The sequence below is a fragment of the Peromyscus maniculatus genome, chromosome 1, assembly GCF_049852395.1.
Source record: "Peromyscus maniculatus bairdii isolate BWxNUB_F1_BW_parent chromosome 1, HU_Pman_BW_mat_3.1, whole genome shotgun sequence".
In the NCBI taxonomy this organism is placed as follows: Eukaryota; Metazoa; Chordata; class Mammalia; order Rodentia; family Cricetidae; genus Peromyscus; species Peromyscus maniculatus.
In genome coordinates this window covers 20,989,881-21,006,852 of record NC_134852.1, presented here as the reverse complement: position 1 = coordinate 21,006,852, position 16,972 = coordinate 20,989,881, and the positions used below count along the sequence as shown (strand labels likewise).

The window sequence follows — 16,972 nt, the reverse complement described above, 5'->3', positions numbered from 1 at the left end:
TTGCCTGCAAATCGTATGATGTCATTGTTTTTCTCTGCTGAGTAGTATTCCATTGTGTATATGTGCCACAATTTATTTATCCATTCTTCAGTTGAAGGGCATCTAGGTTGTTTCCAGGTTTTGGCTATTACAAACAATGCTGATATGAACATAGCTGAGCAAGTGCTCTTGTGGTATGATTGAGCATTTCTTGGGTATATGCCCAGGAGTGGTATAGCTGGATCTTGGGGGAGATTGATTCCCAATTTTCTAAGAAAGCACTATATTGATTTCCAAAGTGGTTGTACAAGCTTGCATTCCCACCAGCAGTGGAGGAGAGTTCCCCTAGTTCCACATCCTCTCCAGCATAAAGTTTCTTCAGTGTTTTTGATCTTAGCCACTCTGACAGGCATAAGGTGGTATCTCAGAGTTGTTTTGATTTGCATTTCCCTGATGATTAGGGATGTTGAGCAATTCCTTAAATGTCTTTCAGCCATTTGGGTTTCCTCTGTTGAGAATTCTCTGTTTAATTCTAAAGCCCATTTCTCAATTGGACTGTTGGTCGTTTTGATATCTAATTTCTTGAGTTCCTTATATATTCTGGATATCAGTCCTCTGTCACATGTGGGGTTGGTGAAGATCTTTTGCCATTCTGTAGGATGTCGCTTTGCCTTGTTGACCGTATCCTTTGCTCTACAAAAGCTTCTCAGTTTCAAGAGGTCCCATTGATTGATTGTTTGTCTCAGTGTCTGTGCTACTGGTGTTATATTTAGGAAGTGATCTCCTATGCCAATGCGTTCAAGACTATTTCCTACTTTCTCTTCTAGCAGGTTCAGAGTAGCTGGATTTATGTTGAGGTCTTTGATCCACTTGGACTTAAGTTTTGTGCACGGTGACAGATATGGATCTATTTGCAGCCTTCTACACGTTGATATCCAGTTATGCCAGCACCATTTGCTGAAGATGCTTTCTTTTTTCCATTGTACACTTTTGGCTTCTTTGTCAAAAATTATATGTCCATAGGTGTGTGGGTTAATGTCAGGGTCTTCAATTCGATTCCATTGGTCCACATGTTGGTTTTTATGCCAATAACCAAGCTGTTTTTATTACTGTAGCTCTATAGTAGAGCTTGAAGTCAGGGAATGTGATGCCTCCAGAAGTTGTTTTATTGTACAGGTTTCCTTTAGCTCTCCTGGGTTTTTTGTTTTTCCATATGAAGTTGAGTATTATTCTTCCAAGGTCTGTGAAGAATTGTGTTGGTATCTTGATGGGGATTGCATTGAATCTGTAAATTGGTTTTGGTAAGATTGCCATTTTTACTATGTTAACCCTGCCTATCCATGAGCATGGGAGATCTTTCCATTTTCTGACATCTTCTTCAATTTCTTTTTTCAGGGACTTAAAGTTCTTGTCATAAGTCCTTCACTTGCTTGGTTAGTGTTACCCCAAGGTATTTTATGTCATTCGTGGCTTCTTTGTCCATTGTATATAGGAGGGCTACTGATTTTTTTGAGTTGATCTTGTATCCTGCTATGTTGCTGAAGGTGTTTATAAGCTTTATCAATTCCTTGGTGGAATCTTGGGGTCACTCAAGTATACTATCATGGCATCTGCAAATAGGGAAAGTTTGACTTATTCCTTTCCAATTTGTATCCCCTTAATCTCCTTATGTTGTCTTATTGCTGTGGCTAGAACTTCAAGTACTATATTGAATAAGTATGGGGAGAGTGAACAGCCTTACCTCCTTCCTGATTTTAGTGGAATTGCTTTGAGTTCCTCTCCATTTAATTTGATGTTGGCTGTTGGCTTGCTATATATTGCCTTTATTATGTTTAGGTATGTTCCCTGTATTCCTGATCGCTCCAAGACTTTTATCATGAAGGGGTGTTGGATTTTGTCAAATGCCTTTTCTGCATCTAGTGAGATGATCATGTGGTTTCTTTCTTTGAGTTTGTTTATATGGTGGATTACATTAATGGACTTTCATATGTTGAACCACCCTTGCATCCCTGGGATGAAGCCTACTTGATCATGGTGGATAATTGTTTTGATGTGTTCTTGGAGTCTGTTTGCCAGTATTTTATTGATTATTTTTGCATCAATGTTCATGAGGGAGATCGGTCTGTAGTTCTCTTTCTTTGTTGCATCCTTGTTTGGTTTAGGAATCAGGGTAATTGTAGCCTCATAGAAGGAGTTTGATAATGTTCCTTCTGTTTCTATTATGTGGAACAATTTAGAGAGTATTGGTATTAACTCTTCTTTGAAGATCTGGTAGAATTCTGCGCTGAAACCATATGGTCCTGGACTTTTTTTGGTTGGGAGAATTTTAATGACTGTTTCTATTTCCTTAGGGGTTATTGGGCTATTTAAATAGTTTATCTGGTCTTGATTTAACTTAGGTATGTGGTACCTATCCAGAAAACAGTCCATTTCTTTTAGGTTTTCCAGTTTTGTGGAGTAGAGGATTTTGAAATATGACCTTATAATTCTCTGGATTTCCTCAATGTCTGTTGTTATGTCCCCCTTTTCGTTTCTGATTTTGGTGATTTGGATTCTCTCTCTCTGTCTTTTGGTTAGTTTGGATAAGGGCTTGTCTATCTTGTTGATTTTCTCAAAGAACCAAATCTTTGTTTCATTAATTTTTTGTATTATTCTCTTAGTTTCTAATTTATTAATTTCACCTCTCACTTTGATAATTTCCTGGCGTCTATTCTTCCTGGGAAACTTGGCTTCTTCTTGTTCTAGAGCTTTCAGATGTGCTGTTAAGTCACTAGTGTGGGATTTCTCCAACTTCTTTATGTGGGCATTTAGTGCTATGAATTTCCCTCTTAACACTGCTTTCATAGTGTCCCATAAGTTTGGGTATGTGGTGTCTTCATTTTCATTGATCTAGGAAGTCTTTAATTTCTTTCTTTATTTCTTCCTTAACCCATTGGTGATTCAGTTGAGCATTATTCAGTTTCCATGAGGTTGTAGGTTTTCTGTAGTTTTTGTTGTTGTTGAAATCTAACTTTAAACCGTGGTGGTCTGATAGAACACAGGAGGTTATTCTAATTGTTTTGTATCTGTTGAGATTTGCTTTGTGGCCAAGTATGTGGTTAATTTTAGAGAAAGTACCATGGGGTGCTGAGAAGAAGGTATATTCTTTCTTGTTAGGATGGAATGTTCTGTAGATATCTATTAGGTCCAATTGGGTCATGACATCAGTTAAGTCCTTTATTTCTCTGTTAAGTTTTGATTTGGCAGATCTGTCCAGTGGTGAAAGTGAGGTGTTGAGATCTCCCACTATTAATGTGTGGGGTTTTATATGTGGTTTAAGCTTTAGTAATGTTTCTTTTACATATGTGGGTGCCCTTGTGTTTGGGGCATAAATGTTCAGAACTGAAACTTCATCTTGGTGGATCTTTCCTGTGATGAGGATGTAATGTCCTTCTTGATCTCTTTTGATTGATATTAGTTTGAAGTCTATTTTTTTGGATATCAGGATGGTACCCCTGCTTGTTTCTTAAGACTGTTTGATTGGAAAGTCTTTTCCCAGCCTTTTATTCCTAGGTAGTGTCTGTCTTTGAATTTGAGATGTGTTTCTTGTATGCAATAAAAGATGGGTCCTGCTTTCGTATCCATTCTGTAAGCCTATGTCTTTTTATAGGTGAATTAAGTCAGTGATATTAAGGGATATTAATGACCAGTGATTCTTCATCCCTGTTATTTTTGGTGGTAGTGTGTGTGTACTTCTCTTCTTTGGGGTTTACTGTTGTGGCTTTATCTATTGCCTGTGTTTTCGAGTGTGTATCTGACTTCTCTAGGTTGGAATTTTCCTTCTAGTGCTTTCTGTAGGGCTGGGTTTGTGGATAGGTATTGTTTAAATCTGGCTTTGTCTTCGAATGTCTTGCTCCTTCCGTCTATGATGATTGAAAGTTTTGCTGGGTATATTAGTCTGGGCTGACATCCATGGTCTCTTAGTGTCTGCATTTCATCTGTACAGGTCCTTCTGGCTTTCAAAGTCTCCATTGAGAAATCGGGTGTTATTCTGATTGGTTTGCCTTTATAGGTCACTTGGCCTTTTTCCTTGGCTGCTCTTAATATTCTTTCTTTATTCTGTACATTTAGTTGTTTAATTATTATGTGTCGAGGGGACTTTTTTGGGGGGTCTAGTCTGTTTGGTGTTCTATAGGCTTCATGTATCTTCATAGGCATTTCCTTCTTTAGGTTGGGAAAGTTTTCTTCTATAATTTTGTTGAATATATTTTCTATGCCTTTGAGTTGGTATTCTTCACCTTCTTCTATCCCTATAATTCGTAGGTTTGGTCTTTTCATGGTGTCCCAGATTTCTTGGACATTTTGGTTCATGACTTTGTTGGCTTTAGTGTTTCCTTCGACTGATGAAACTATTTCTTCTACTGTATCTTCAATGCCAGAAATCCTCTCTTCCATCTCTTGCATTCTGTTGGTTATACTTGCATCTGAAGTTCCCGATCTTTTACTCAGGTTTTCTATTTCCAGCATTCCCTCTGTTTGTGTTTTCTTTATTTTTTCAATTTCCCTTTTCAGTTCTTGGACTGTTTCCTTTGTTTCATTACTTTTCATGATTTTCTTTCAGTGCTTTATTGTTTTCTTGCAGGACTTTATTGCTTTCTTCCAGGACATTGTTTTCTTGGAGGGCTGTATTGTTTTCTTCTAATTTGATTGCCCTTTCTTCTAATTGTTTACAGCGTTCTTCCAATTATCTTGTCTTTTCCTCTACACAAGCCTCTACCTTCTTCATGAAGTTACTCATAAGGCTACTTTCTTCTGCTTCTTCCAATTTTTGATGTTCAGGTCTAGATATTGGAGGCAGGCTAGGTTCTGGTGATGCTGTATTGCTCTTCATTTTGTTGTATGTACTTCTGCCTTGATGTCTGCCCATCTCCTTGTGGTTCCTTCTTGGTCTTATCAGTGTACTTGTTTCAGAAAGAGCTGACAGATTCAGGAAGTCTCTCTCTCTTGTCCAAAGGGAGTTCTCTTGTCCAACTCTGGTCCAGAAGGGAAGTCTGGGACAGGATGGGAACTGGGGGCCGGTCTCTAAGTCTCAGAAAGTGGCTGGGGTCTCGGGCAGATGGGTGTGGGGGCAGGGCACAGAGATTGCAGGGGCTGCCGGGGGGTTTGGAAAAGGGGATCCCTCCCGGTGGGGCTAGAAGGGGACCCGCCCGGTTGCCAGAGCCTGTGGCCAAGTTGGGCAGGTCTTCCTGGAGTGGCTGGTGCCCAGGGATGGGGTCCGGGTTGGACCCGGATACTCACCTCTGGTCCAGAAGGGAAGTCGGGGGCAGGATGCGGTTCAAGCGCCTTTATCCACTAAGTCATTTCATTAGTTCTTGGTATTTTACTCACAATGAAGTATTATTTAATAAATCTATGATTGCTTCATAAAATAGTTCTTGCATGTATTTGAATTTTATCCTGCTTTTTTTTATATATACTTTTCTAGTTAGAGGTTCAAAGAGGCAGGGCTGGAGATGTGTTTCAGTGGTTATGTACTCTTTCTGCTTTTTCAGAGGACCCAGATTCAGTTCTGCACCCATATGATGGCTTAAAACAATCGGTAATTCTGCTTCCAAGAGATACTATGCCCTCTTCTGGTCTCTGCGAACACTGCACCCATGTGATACACATACATACATATCAGCAAACATTCATACACATTAAATAAGTTTTAAAACTCCTTTTAAATATGTAGGTAGTAAGCATGCATAATTTTTCCCCTAAAAAAGTGAGCTTTCTCAATGTCATAATTGTGTTATAGACCTCTAGAGGTAGAAACATGACATCCCTTACCTTCCTCAAAGTAAATGCCATCCTCCAATCAGGAATAAGAACAAATATTCATGAAGTGCAAAGTTCAGTAATAATTTCCTTTTCCTCCCCTATCTCTGTAGTGGTATTTGGATCCTGGTTTGATCACACACTTGGATGGTTAACCAGGAAAGACACAGAGAACTTTCTACTAATGTCCTATGAGGAGCTACAGAGGGTAATTCTCTTTTACTGTGTTTCCTACATTGCCCATATCTGCCTTTGTTCCTTTCCTTTGTATTTCTCTAGGGGTAAACAATCGAGTAAGTGAGTGGGAGACTGTCATAGTTAGCATCGTTGTCAACTTGACACACCTGTGAGAGGAGCTATCCATGGAGAAAATGCCTCTACTAGATGTCTGTGGGGGGATTTTCTCAATTAATGATTAATGTAGGGGAGCCTCATCACTCTGGGTGCCATATCCATAGGTGAGTGGGCTTGGGATGTATAAGAAAGGTAGCTGAGTAAGCCAGAGGGAGCAAGTCAGTGAGCAGCAATCCTCTGTGGGCTCTGTTTCAGTTCCTGCCCAAGTTCCTGCCTGGCTTCCCTCCATGATGCTCAAAACCCAGAAGCTGGATAAGCCCCTCCTCCCCCAGGTTGTTATTGGTCAGTATTTTATCATGGTAACAGAAAAATCAAACCCAAACAGGGAAGGTGTGTAAAACCCAGCGTTTTATTGCCTGCATAACCTCAGCACGCTCTAACTCATCCTGTGACTCACTGTTCTCCTGAAACTGCAAAAACAGTAGTATTCAACTAACACAATAAAAGTGAGAACTATCTAGAATAGTGAATGTCATGCTACACGTGTGGTTGATTAATCTTACCCATGTCTTATTAAAGACACATGCTTCGTCTAAACGTTCCTTCAGTTTCAGAGTAAGAATCTGATGGCTTTTGTTCAGAACGCTAGCCTGGCAATGCTCTGCGTTCAAGCTCTACAACATTAGTACACAGAAGTTGTCACAGTGGCTTCCACCTCGACAACCTGACCACATCAACACATTTGATGCAGGCACCTAAATAGCTTCATATTGGGGCCCAGGGACAATCAGATGGAGTATCAAACATAAAACTTAGGCAAGGACCTTTCATATAGACTTTCAGAGAATGTTCCAGGCTCGAGTCCTAAGTCAGAACTAAGAACTGGCCAACAGGAATCTCACCATAGTAAACTATGTATTATATACAGCAATCCCAATACTGCAAAGAGTAGTGGTTTTTCATACAACTCTTTCTCTCTTTCAAATGCCCTTCTATTGGCTGATTTAATCCAGTGAACATTGAAATTCCTGTTTCTTTCTGTGGTATACAGTATTTTTGTAGAAAGTGCCTGTTCATTTTCTGCCTCCACTTTCCAATCCAATTTACATCCAGTTGGATTCATGAGTCTTGTTTTTTCCAACAAAATTTGCCAATGAAAAGTTGGTAACAAGGGTAATGATGAGCATAATGGGGAGAAGCAGAAAAAATATTTCATGTATTTTATATGGAAGCTAGATTAGCTGTGGGGGGCACACAGGGAGAAGCAGGAGATGGACTGTTCAGACAAGGGAAAGGGTAAGTAGGAGGGGTAAGGTAGACAGCAAAGCATGATGGGTGATGAGGTGAACATGAGTTCAGTACAATGATACACATGTATAAAAAGTGACATAATGAAATCCTACATTTTATACACTTAAAATTGATTTTTTTTTCATAAGGAAAAGTCAGGGGCTTGAGGTTGGCTTAGCTGTTCAGAGCATTTGCTGCTCTTCCAGAGGACCTGAGTTTGGGGCCCAAACCCATGCCAGTTAGCTAATAACTGCCTGTAACAATAGCTCCATGGGAATCTGATACTCTCTTCTGGCCTCCATAAACATCTACAAACACACACACACAGACACACACACACATGCACAGACACACACACAGACATACATATACACACATACACACATGCACAGACACACCCACACAGACATACACCTACACACACATACACACATGCACAGACACACCCACAGACACACACACACACACACACACACACACACACACACACACTTTTTTTTCTGAGTTGATGGCTGGCAGGCAGACTTGACAAAGGAATGGGTTTTCTTTTCATGACTCCTTTATCCCTTCACAATGTAAGACAGAGTATGAAAATTGGTGAAATTGGGGCTGGAAGGATGGCTGAGTGGCTAAGAGTACATGCTGCCTTTACAGAGGACCTGGGTTCAATCCTCAGTACCCACATGGTGTCTCCCAGCCACCTCTAATTCCAACTCAGAGGGATCCATTGTCTTTTTCCAGCCTCAGTGCTCACTATATGCACATGCTTCATATATATTTATATTATACATTATAAATTTATACATATCATATATTATTATAAACTTATATTTTCATATTATACTGTATAAAATTATATAGTGTATACATCATATACAACTCATAAACACAATATAAAATATATTATGTACTTATAAATATATATAACATAGTTATGTATATCAGTATATATTTTATATGAATATGTATGTAATGTAGGATGTTAGAAACAAAATTTTAGGTCACATTATAAGGAAGTATTCACCTTCTTGAGAACTCAAGGGCTATGTCACCATCAGTGATTGTATCTACTCTCTCCTGATAACTCCTTTTCCACACACAGGACCTCAAAGGCAGCATGCAAAAAGTGTGTCAATTTCTGGGCAAATATCTGACTCCAGAACAGCTTGATTCTGCTGCCCGAAACTTGTCCTTTTCAGTCATGAAAGAGAATAGCATGTCCAACAGCCTAATGCTAAGAAATCCCAAAGATGGCACCGTCTCCAATATACCATTGTTGAGAAAGGGTAAGAAAAGATAGAGTGTCAAGGTTGTGTTGTAGAAATGGGTAGGTTTTTGATGTTTGCCTGAAGCATGAGGCATGAAAACAGACGTGCTTGGAAGCTAGTGTCATATTCCATCATATTCTTCAGAAGAGTCACTGGCAACAGATCCGTTACTGAGAATCCTTAGAACCACGGTTAAGCAGAGAAGGAGTGAGAGGTGCCTGTGCCCTCCTGGCTCTGCCTGTGCGATGGACAAGTCCTGTCTATACACTTAGACCAGTCAGTCTCAGTGACATGGTCCACGTCTGTAAGAAACCAGAGGTGTAGTCACAGGAACAGCTCTTTCCAATTCAGAGGGTTTACAACAGATAACCCATGCAAACATCCATGTGTCTACATGACAGATACAACGCCATTCGTCAGTAACAGAGTTTACTGACACATGCAGCAACTTAGATGGATTCCAGTGGCCTTATGCTGAGCGACAAGAGTAACAACAAATCTACACACAATATATTTATGTAACATTCATAAAATAGAAAATAATTGTAGAGGCAGAGAATATGTTGCTGATGTTCAGGGAACCAGGGTGGTAGGACTTGATGATTCATATGTGACTAAAAAAGTAGTTGTATTGGGAGATGTTTGTGACACTGGACTATTTATGTATTTCAGTGGAAACTGATTACAAAATACTCCCACATGGAGAAAAGTGATGTAGAACACATCCATTTCCCTAGTGGAGATTTTTCTGATCACAGCATTGTGTAACTTAACCATATTCCCTTGACGATAATACAAACTTTGTTGTAAAAAAAAGTTGAAGGACACAATCTTTCAGTGTCCATTTTGTACCCTGTATCTCTGTCACATAGTTGTTATTTTTTTTCCACATGGAGGGCAGGACTGAGGTGCAGGTATGAAAACTCCCTCAGTTTTTCCTTCACAGTTTCAAGACTAGGATTTTTCCATCTGACATTTCGGACGCTCACAGGTACCAACCTCAAATATTGCAAGCCCTTTCCCTTTTGTGCTAACGTAGTTTTGACAGTTGGCAGTTGGTCTGAAGCAGAAAACTGTAGGATGACTCATTTTGGTCTTGAGAGAAAATACTAACTGGATAGTTGAGGTGGGAGTGTGACAGGCTTGGCTGTGCAAGTGGGATTTGGACTCATTCCTGGTGTTTTCCTTCTGTGTTTGATTGACAGGCATCTGTGGGGACTGGAAGAATTTCTTCACTGTGGCTCAAAGTGAAGCCTTTGACAGAGTCTATCAGGAGAAGATGTCGAGGCTGGATCCTGGTCTCTTCCCCTGGTCAGCACGATATTGATCAATGCCCCCACCCACCTACCCCCTTGCCACTCTGCACACCCTCATCCAGGATAGGGTTTCTTAGTGTAGTCCTGGCTGTGCTGGACCTAGCTCTGTAGACAGGCTGGCCTCGAACTCAGAGATCTGCCTGCCTCTGCTTCCTGAGTGCTGGGATTAAAGGTATGCACCACCAATGCCTGGTTGTCTGGTTAAAGGACTCTAAACATTTTAAGGACTCTGAGTGTTACTTACAAAACTTAAAAAAAAATCTATCTGTGCAATTTTTTTTTGTCATCTGGATGCAAGTTAGTCATGTGGGACCAGGAAATCTCATGGAGAAAATGCCTCCATCAGTTGGTCTGTACAAGGGCCCAGCCCACTCAAGGTGGTGCCATCCTTGGGGAAGTGGCTCTGAGTTGTATGAAAAAAAAAATCTGAGCAAGTCACAGGGAGCAAGCCAATAAACATCATTGCCCCACCGTCTCTACTTAGTTCCTGCCTCAGTTTCCCATGATAATGGACCTGTAAGCCAAATAAACCCTTCCCTCCCCATGTTGCTTTTGGTCAGTGCTTTATCACAGGAATGGAATGAAGATTGGAATACTATCCTTTTGAGTTGCCAGGTGGTTCATATCACAAAACTCAGAGCAAAATGGTTTTTCAAAAACTTGAGTCTAGAGCAGACATATCTGTACCTGGTTTCCAAAACTGAATTGCAATTAAGGTATTCATAATAAAATGTCAATTTATTGTCGCTTTCAAACAACTGTGGTGACGAATTTTTTGGTATTGAAGGGGGTCAGCAGAGAGAAGTGTATGCCTGCCTGAGCTTTAAATCTCTAGTTATAAGGAACAAAGGCTCAACACTTTGCTAGTTAGAACTCAAATCAGGTCAGGCTAGAGTGGCAGCTCAGCAGTTGAGAGCACCATGGCTCTTGCAGAAGAAGGGAGTTTGCCCACATCCACACCAAACCCTCACAGCTGCCTTTAAATCCAGATACAGGGGATATAGTGCCCTCTGGTGGCCTCACAGGCAACTTCACTCATGTGCACATGCAAATAATTTAAAATTAAAGAGTAGGAATCTCATTAGGTTAAGGAAAAAAAATCTACATTGCATTAAGCGTACCAGAGTCAAACTGAAGCTGAATTATTAGGGTGGAAAAACCCAGTTGTTTCTATTAGGAAAACTCAACTGAATTAGTAAGAATACTTTTTCTAGTTTTTGAAAAAATAATTTACGGACTCGAGAGATGGCTCAGAGATGAAGAGTGCTCATTGCTCCTTCAGAGGACCCAGTCCATTCCTACCGCCCACATGGCAGCTCATAACCACATGTAACTACAGCTCCAGGGGATCTGATGGCCTCTTGACCTCCAAGGGCTTCTGTGCAGACATGGTACACACACACCTGGTACACACACATCCATATAATAAATATTTTCTTAAAAGAAAAACAATCTAACTATTCAGTGTTTCTCAACTTTTCTAATGCCTCAACTCTTTAATACAGTTCATGTTGTGTTGACCCCCGCCCAACAATAAAATTATTTCATTGCTACTTCATAACCACAATTTCATTACTGTTATGAATCATAATGTAAATATCTAATAAGCAGGATACATGATATGCAATCCCCTTTGACGTTGCGATCCACAAGTTGAGAAACACTGGTTTAGATTATTAAAATTTAAAATATTGTTTAAATAGGACTGAGTTCTTTATGGTAATTTACTGCCAACATAATAGTGACTAACAGTTAACATGTAAAATCTTAAGTTTTAGAGGTTTATTATTTGTGTGTATATATGTGAATCTGTGTGCTTGCATGTAGGTGTCTGTGGAAGCCTGGTGATGTGCAAAGCACATCAGATACCCTAGAGCTGGAGTTACAGGCAGTTTTGAGCCACACAATGTATGTGCTTGGGTTTGAACTCTGACCCTCTGAGGAGCGGGGAGCACTTTAAACCACTGTGTTATCTTTCCAGCCCCTCTTTTAAGGAATAAAGGGTGAACCTTAGGCCTGATCCCTGGAACTTGGAAAAAGAATTTTTGAGATCACTTTTCCAAAAGTATGGATTCCTGATTTTAACTTTGGGGATTCTAGATATGATCTTCATGTTTCCCATTTTTTGCATTGTGACGTTGGTGTCTTGTAGGATCACGGCATGAACTACAGTTCAGGTGGATGTTCACTGCACTGAGAACAACACCAGTGTAGACATGTTACCAACATGACTCCCAACCAGAACTGTAAGAGAATCGGGGTCTCTTTATGTTCAAACCCCAACACTCTAAGACAGCCATTAAGGATTCATTCATGTTTTCAAACATGCTTAGAGTTTATTAAATGTATTTGTTATCTAAATATTGTAAAGTGGTGAGGGGAAGTATAAAGATGGATGGGGGCAGGACACTGTGAAAGAACAACCATGGAATCAGCTACCAGTACCAGGTGTGCAACTTGGGACAGGGTACACAGGAGGAATATGACGAAGGAAAAGCCATTGTTTCAAGATCAGTTCTTGCTGTTCCATACCAGACGGACACCCCTCTTCTCGCTTTTCTCTTTGACCCAGGGACAATGTAAGATATCCAGTTTTTCCTTCATTTCCACAGCTTGCAGTAGCATCTGTGACTCCTCAGTCAATGTAGATTTGTCCAGTCTGGAGTGAAAAAGAAAGTGCTGTTTATTTTCATTACATTTACTAATTTGTATGTGTTTATACAGGCACATGCTACAGTGCACATGGAAGATCAGAGGTCAATTCATGGGAGTCCATCCTCCCCCTTCTACTATGTGGGTCCCGGGTTGTCAGGCTGGACAGCAAGTGCCTTCATCCACTGAGCCATATCAGCATCTCAATTTTTGTTGACAATCACGTGCCTCTCTTTACCTGTATGCTGACCTCCCTGTCACCCTTCCCTAGGAATGAAAGAGGAATGTACCAAGTGTCAAGAGAAGGCATGATTCTCTCCCAGAGAGTAGGGACCCTATCATATATATAGATATGTAATATAGATGTCTATATAAAGAATCTATCAAGATGTTAAGATTAAAGTTAAACACTGAAGTAAAAATGACTGTTTTATTCATTGTTTAATTGCCTAGCCATGATGTTTATTATTCCTCATTCATACATTATAACTTGATACCGTGTTGGCTTTTCTCAAACTTGTGAATACTAATATAATGTCATTGTCACCAATCTCATAATCTTAAGCCTCTCCCTTTTGTGTCCCTACTCACTTTCTATGAGATACTTAAAGCTTGTCCTACATCTTAGCTCACCCATGAACATATCTGATGCTCATCTGTTCTCACTACCTGTTCCACCCATGCCATTATCACTAAGCTTACCTAAAAAATAAAAATTACCAAACACTCATTATCTTTACACTTATATTTAAAAATCTATTGGTTTATTCTTTGATAATTTCATATATATATATATATATATATATATATATATATATATATATAATGTATTTTGATCATATCCTTTCCCCATTCTCCTCCACATTCCTTTCCAAACTTCAAGTCCTTTTCTTCTCCAATAGCTCACTGAGTCTAAGTTGTGATGCCCACAAGTGTGTGGATGTAGGTGCATGCTCTGGAGAATATGCAACCTACAGGGCCCACATCCCTGAAGAAAACTGACCCTCCTTCCCCTTGAAGCCACAAATGTCTCTAGCTGCTCAGCTGGGGTGGGGTCATGAGCCCCTCCTCTGTCTGTGATGGAGGGTTGACCGGCTTGAGCTTGTGCAGCTCTTGTGCAGACAGCCGCTGCTCCTGTCAGTTCATGAGTGTACCTGCCTTCTCAAGTCTAGAAGAGGTTGGTGTGCAGCAGTATTGGTGAAATTATTAAGGCCACTCCACGTAGTTAAAAGGAAGATTTATTTAGTGGGTGAATTACAAATGAAGGAATAGGTAGATTGCGGGGGTCTGGGGAAAGTGTATCACAGTCCAGTGGTGTTCTCTGGAGCTCTGCTCAGTCAACCTCTACCATCTAGCATCCAGGAACAAAAAGAGCACTCGCCAATCCAGGTATCAGGTCTCCAGATGCCTCCCTTGGCCCCGCCTCATAGGCGTGACAGTTGCCAGAGTCTCAATGGGGGTTGGAACTTCCAGATCCAAGCTGGAATGGCTACCCACTACACAACAGTCCTGCCAAACTCTTACCATGTTTCTACCACTTCTTCCTCAGTGTTCCCTGGACCTTGGAAGTAAGGGACCACGCCTCCCTTTAAAAAATAATGTCTTAAGCAGTCAACACACTACATGGTTAATTTTTTTCTTGAAAATTTTCCCTTAGATTTTGGGCATTAGTTCCCCTTGAATTTCACAAATTGAGATCAGAACACAGGTCTCTCTGATAGGGTACAGCTGGCTGCCTCAATTTTCTCCACCTTCTCTGCCTGCTTTTTTTTTTTTTGCCTGATGTCCATAACCATAAGTCATGTCACATTTAACTATAAAGAGTTAATACAATCTGGTTATACTTTGCTTTACATCTAGTATCCACTTATGAGTGAGTGCATACCATGTTTGTCTTTCTGAGTCTAGGTTACCTCACTCAGAATCGTATTTTCTAGTTCCATCCATTTGCTTGTAAACCTCATGTTGTCATTGTTTTTCTCTGCTGAGTAGTACTCCATTGTGTTTATGTACCACATTTTATTTAACCATTCTTCAGTTGAAGGGCATCTAGGTTGTTTACAGCTTCTGGCAAACTGGGTGTGGGGAGGTAATGGAGGGCAAGGGTTGGGGGAGTGTGTGAGGTCCCAGCTGGATCAGGAACAGAGTGGAAGAATAGGGAAAGAGATACCAAGATAAATGAAGACGCCAGGGGAATAGGAAAAAGCAGAGTGCTAGAGAGGCCCCCAGAAATCCACAGAGATACTTCCACTATAGACTATTGGCAATGGTCGAGAGAGTGACTGAGCTGACCTACTCTGGTGATCAGATGGCCGAACACCCTAACTGTCATGATAGAACTCTCATCCAGTAACTGATGAAAGCAGATGTAGAGATTCACAGCCAAGCCCCAGGTAGAGCTCCAGGAGTCCCATTAGCATGAGAGAGCAGGGATTATATGAGCAAGAGATATGAAGACCATGACTGGAAAAAGCACAGGGACAAATAGCCAAACTAGCAGAAACACATGACCTGTGAAACAATAGCTGAAGAGCCCCCATGGAACTGAACCAGGCCCTCTGGATAAGTGAAACAGTTGATTAGCTTAAACTGTTTAGGAGGCTCCCAGGCAGTGAAACCCGGACCTGTCCTAGGTGCATGAGCTGGCTTTTTGGAACCTAGGGCCTATGCTGAGACACTTTGCTCAGCCTTGGTTTAGGGAGGAGGAGACTTGACCTGCCTCAACTGATTCTACCAGGCTGGGCTGGTAGACCTTGCCTTGGAGGAGGTGGGAATGGAGGGGTGAATTGGGGAGAAGGCTGGGGGATGGGAGGAGGGAGGACAGGGGAATCCCTGGCTGACATGTAAAATTAAAATAATTATAAAACAAAATATTTAAAATAAAAAAGAGTTAATACAGAGCTCTGCCAGGCTCTTTTAGATCTGCTGCCCACTTCAACCCCTGCCTGTCCAACCTCCCCTTCAGTCAATACTGCCCCAACCACAGCCTTCTCACCATGATTTACCCCTGTGTCCACACCCCAGCCCTTCTCAACATCTCATCCTTGCCTGCACATTACTCTTTATAATCCCAGTAAAGGACCTAAGTCAACAGAGCAGAGGCATAAGCCATTTTTCTCACAGAATGTTCAAAACATCTTCACAGGCCCTCACATAATCAACCTGCACATATGGAATAAGTTCTCAAATGCAAATGAAATGTTAGGAAACATAACCTGGATTTATAATTCCATACATCAATTTCAGAACCATTTTTGACTCTAGACTGGGAGTGAACATTTATGGGTAATGTATATGTGAGGCAGTGTTTGTAATCTCCCGAGCTGGGTAATGGTGTCTCCAGAACACATGAAAATGCCCAACCATGTTCTCCCTATACTGAATTTCCACTTTGCATGAAGAAATTTTGAAATGGGCTGGTGAGATGCCTCCACATGCAGGTAAAGGCCCTTGCCACCAAGCCTGAGGACCCTAGTTCAATCCCACATGATGGAAGGAAATAACCTCCACAAGTTGTCTTCTGTCCTCCATATGTGTGTGGGTATACACACATGATGGAAACATTTTCAAACAAAAGTTTTGAAAACATGAGGTTGTAAATCACCACAAATGTTTCCAAAATTGACTGATTTGTCAACTTACAAATCAAACTTGCAAAACAATCAACTAATTCTTCCATCAATATCAGAAATTCACCATGTTGCAGAATCCTGCCCTCGTGAAATATCTTCCATTACATTTTTAATTTCTTTTTGTTGTCCATGAGTGTGTATATGTCTCTGTGCAGGTGTATGTAGATGTCAGAGGGCAAGCTCAGGTGTCACACTCTGGAACACCACCCACTTCCTTTGAGACAGGGTCTCTCACTTCCTGGAACTTATTTATTAGACATGGCTGGTTGTCCAGTGAGCCCTAGGGGTCCTGCTGTCTCCACTTCTACAGTGTGTCACCACACCTGGATTTTTCACATAGGCTCTGGGGATCAAACTCAGGGCATCAGGCTAGATTGGCAAGGGTTTTACCAACTTAGCTACTACCCAGCCCAGTCCTGCAATTTTCTTTTAAATATTTTTCCCCATCCTGTTATTTGTGTGGGTTAAAGGCTAGTGTTTTAAAGACTAGATAATATTTGAAATAACTCATGCTTAATGCAGTTCTTTATAATTACTAGTCACCATGTGTAATTTAATTCAAGCTACTTGATAATAACTAATAATTAAATAGCTGAATAATTTTGTCTCCTAATGTTATTTTTTCCTATCTCTCCTGAAATATGTTTCAACTTTTTGTAGTCATCTTTCTCCTTTTCTTTTACAAGTTTCACATCAGGACTGGAGACACGGTGCAGCATTTAAGATCACTTGCTGATCTTGC

General features: G+C 40.7%; 1 protein-coding gene across 4 annotated transcripts in view; it reads left to right on the top strand.

Moving 5' to 3' along the window:
* LOC143273128 (3-beta-hydroxysteroid sulfotransferase-like) overlaps positions 1-16,972 on the top strand; it is a 291,023-nt gene that overhangs the window by 30,997 nt on the left and 243,054 nt on the right. For 2 of the 4 annotated variants that reach the window (XM_076571515.1, XM_076571524.1), the window contains 4 exons: positions 5,892-5,986; positions 8,465-8,648; positions 9,836-9,941; positions 12,671-13,020. The exons of 1 other annotated variant lie outside the window; for it this stretch is intronic. In XM_076571515.1, the coding sequence (XP_076427630.1) occupies positions 5,892-5,986; positions 8,465-8,648; positions 9,836-9,941; positions 12,671-12,815 (530 nt within the window). In that variant the 3' untranslated portion in view covers positions 12,816-13,020. Of the gene's footprint in view, positions 1-5,891; positions 5,987-8,464; positions 8,649-9,835; positions 9,942-12,670; positions 13,021-16,972 lie in introns of those variants that run through there. One more of the 4 variants, XM_076571521.1, reaches the window with a different exon arrangement.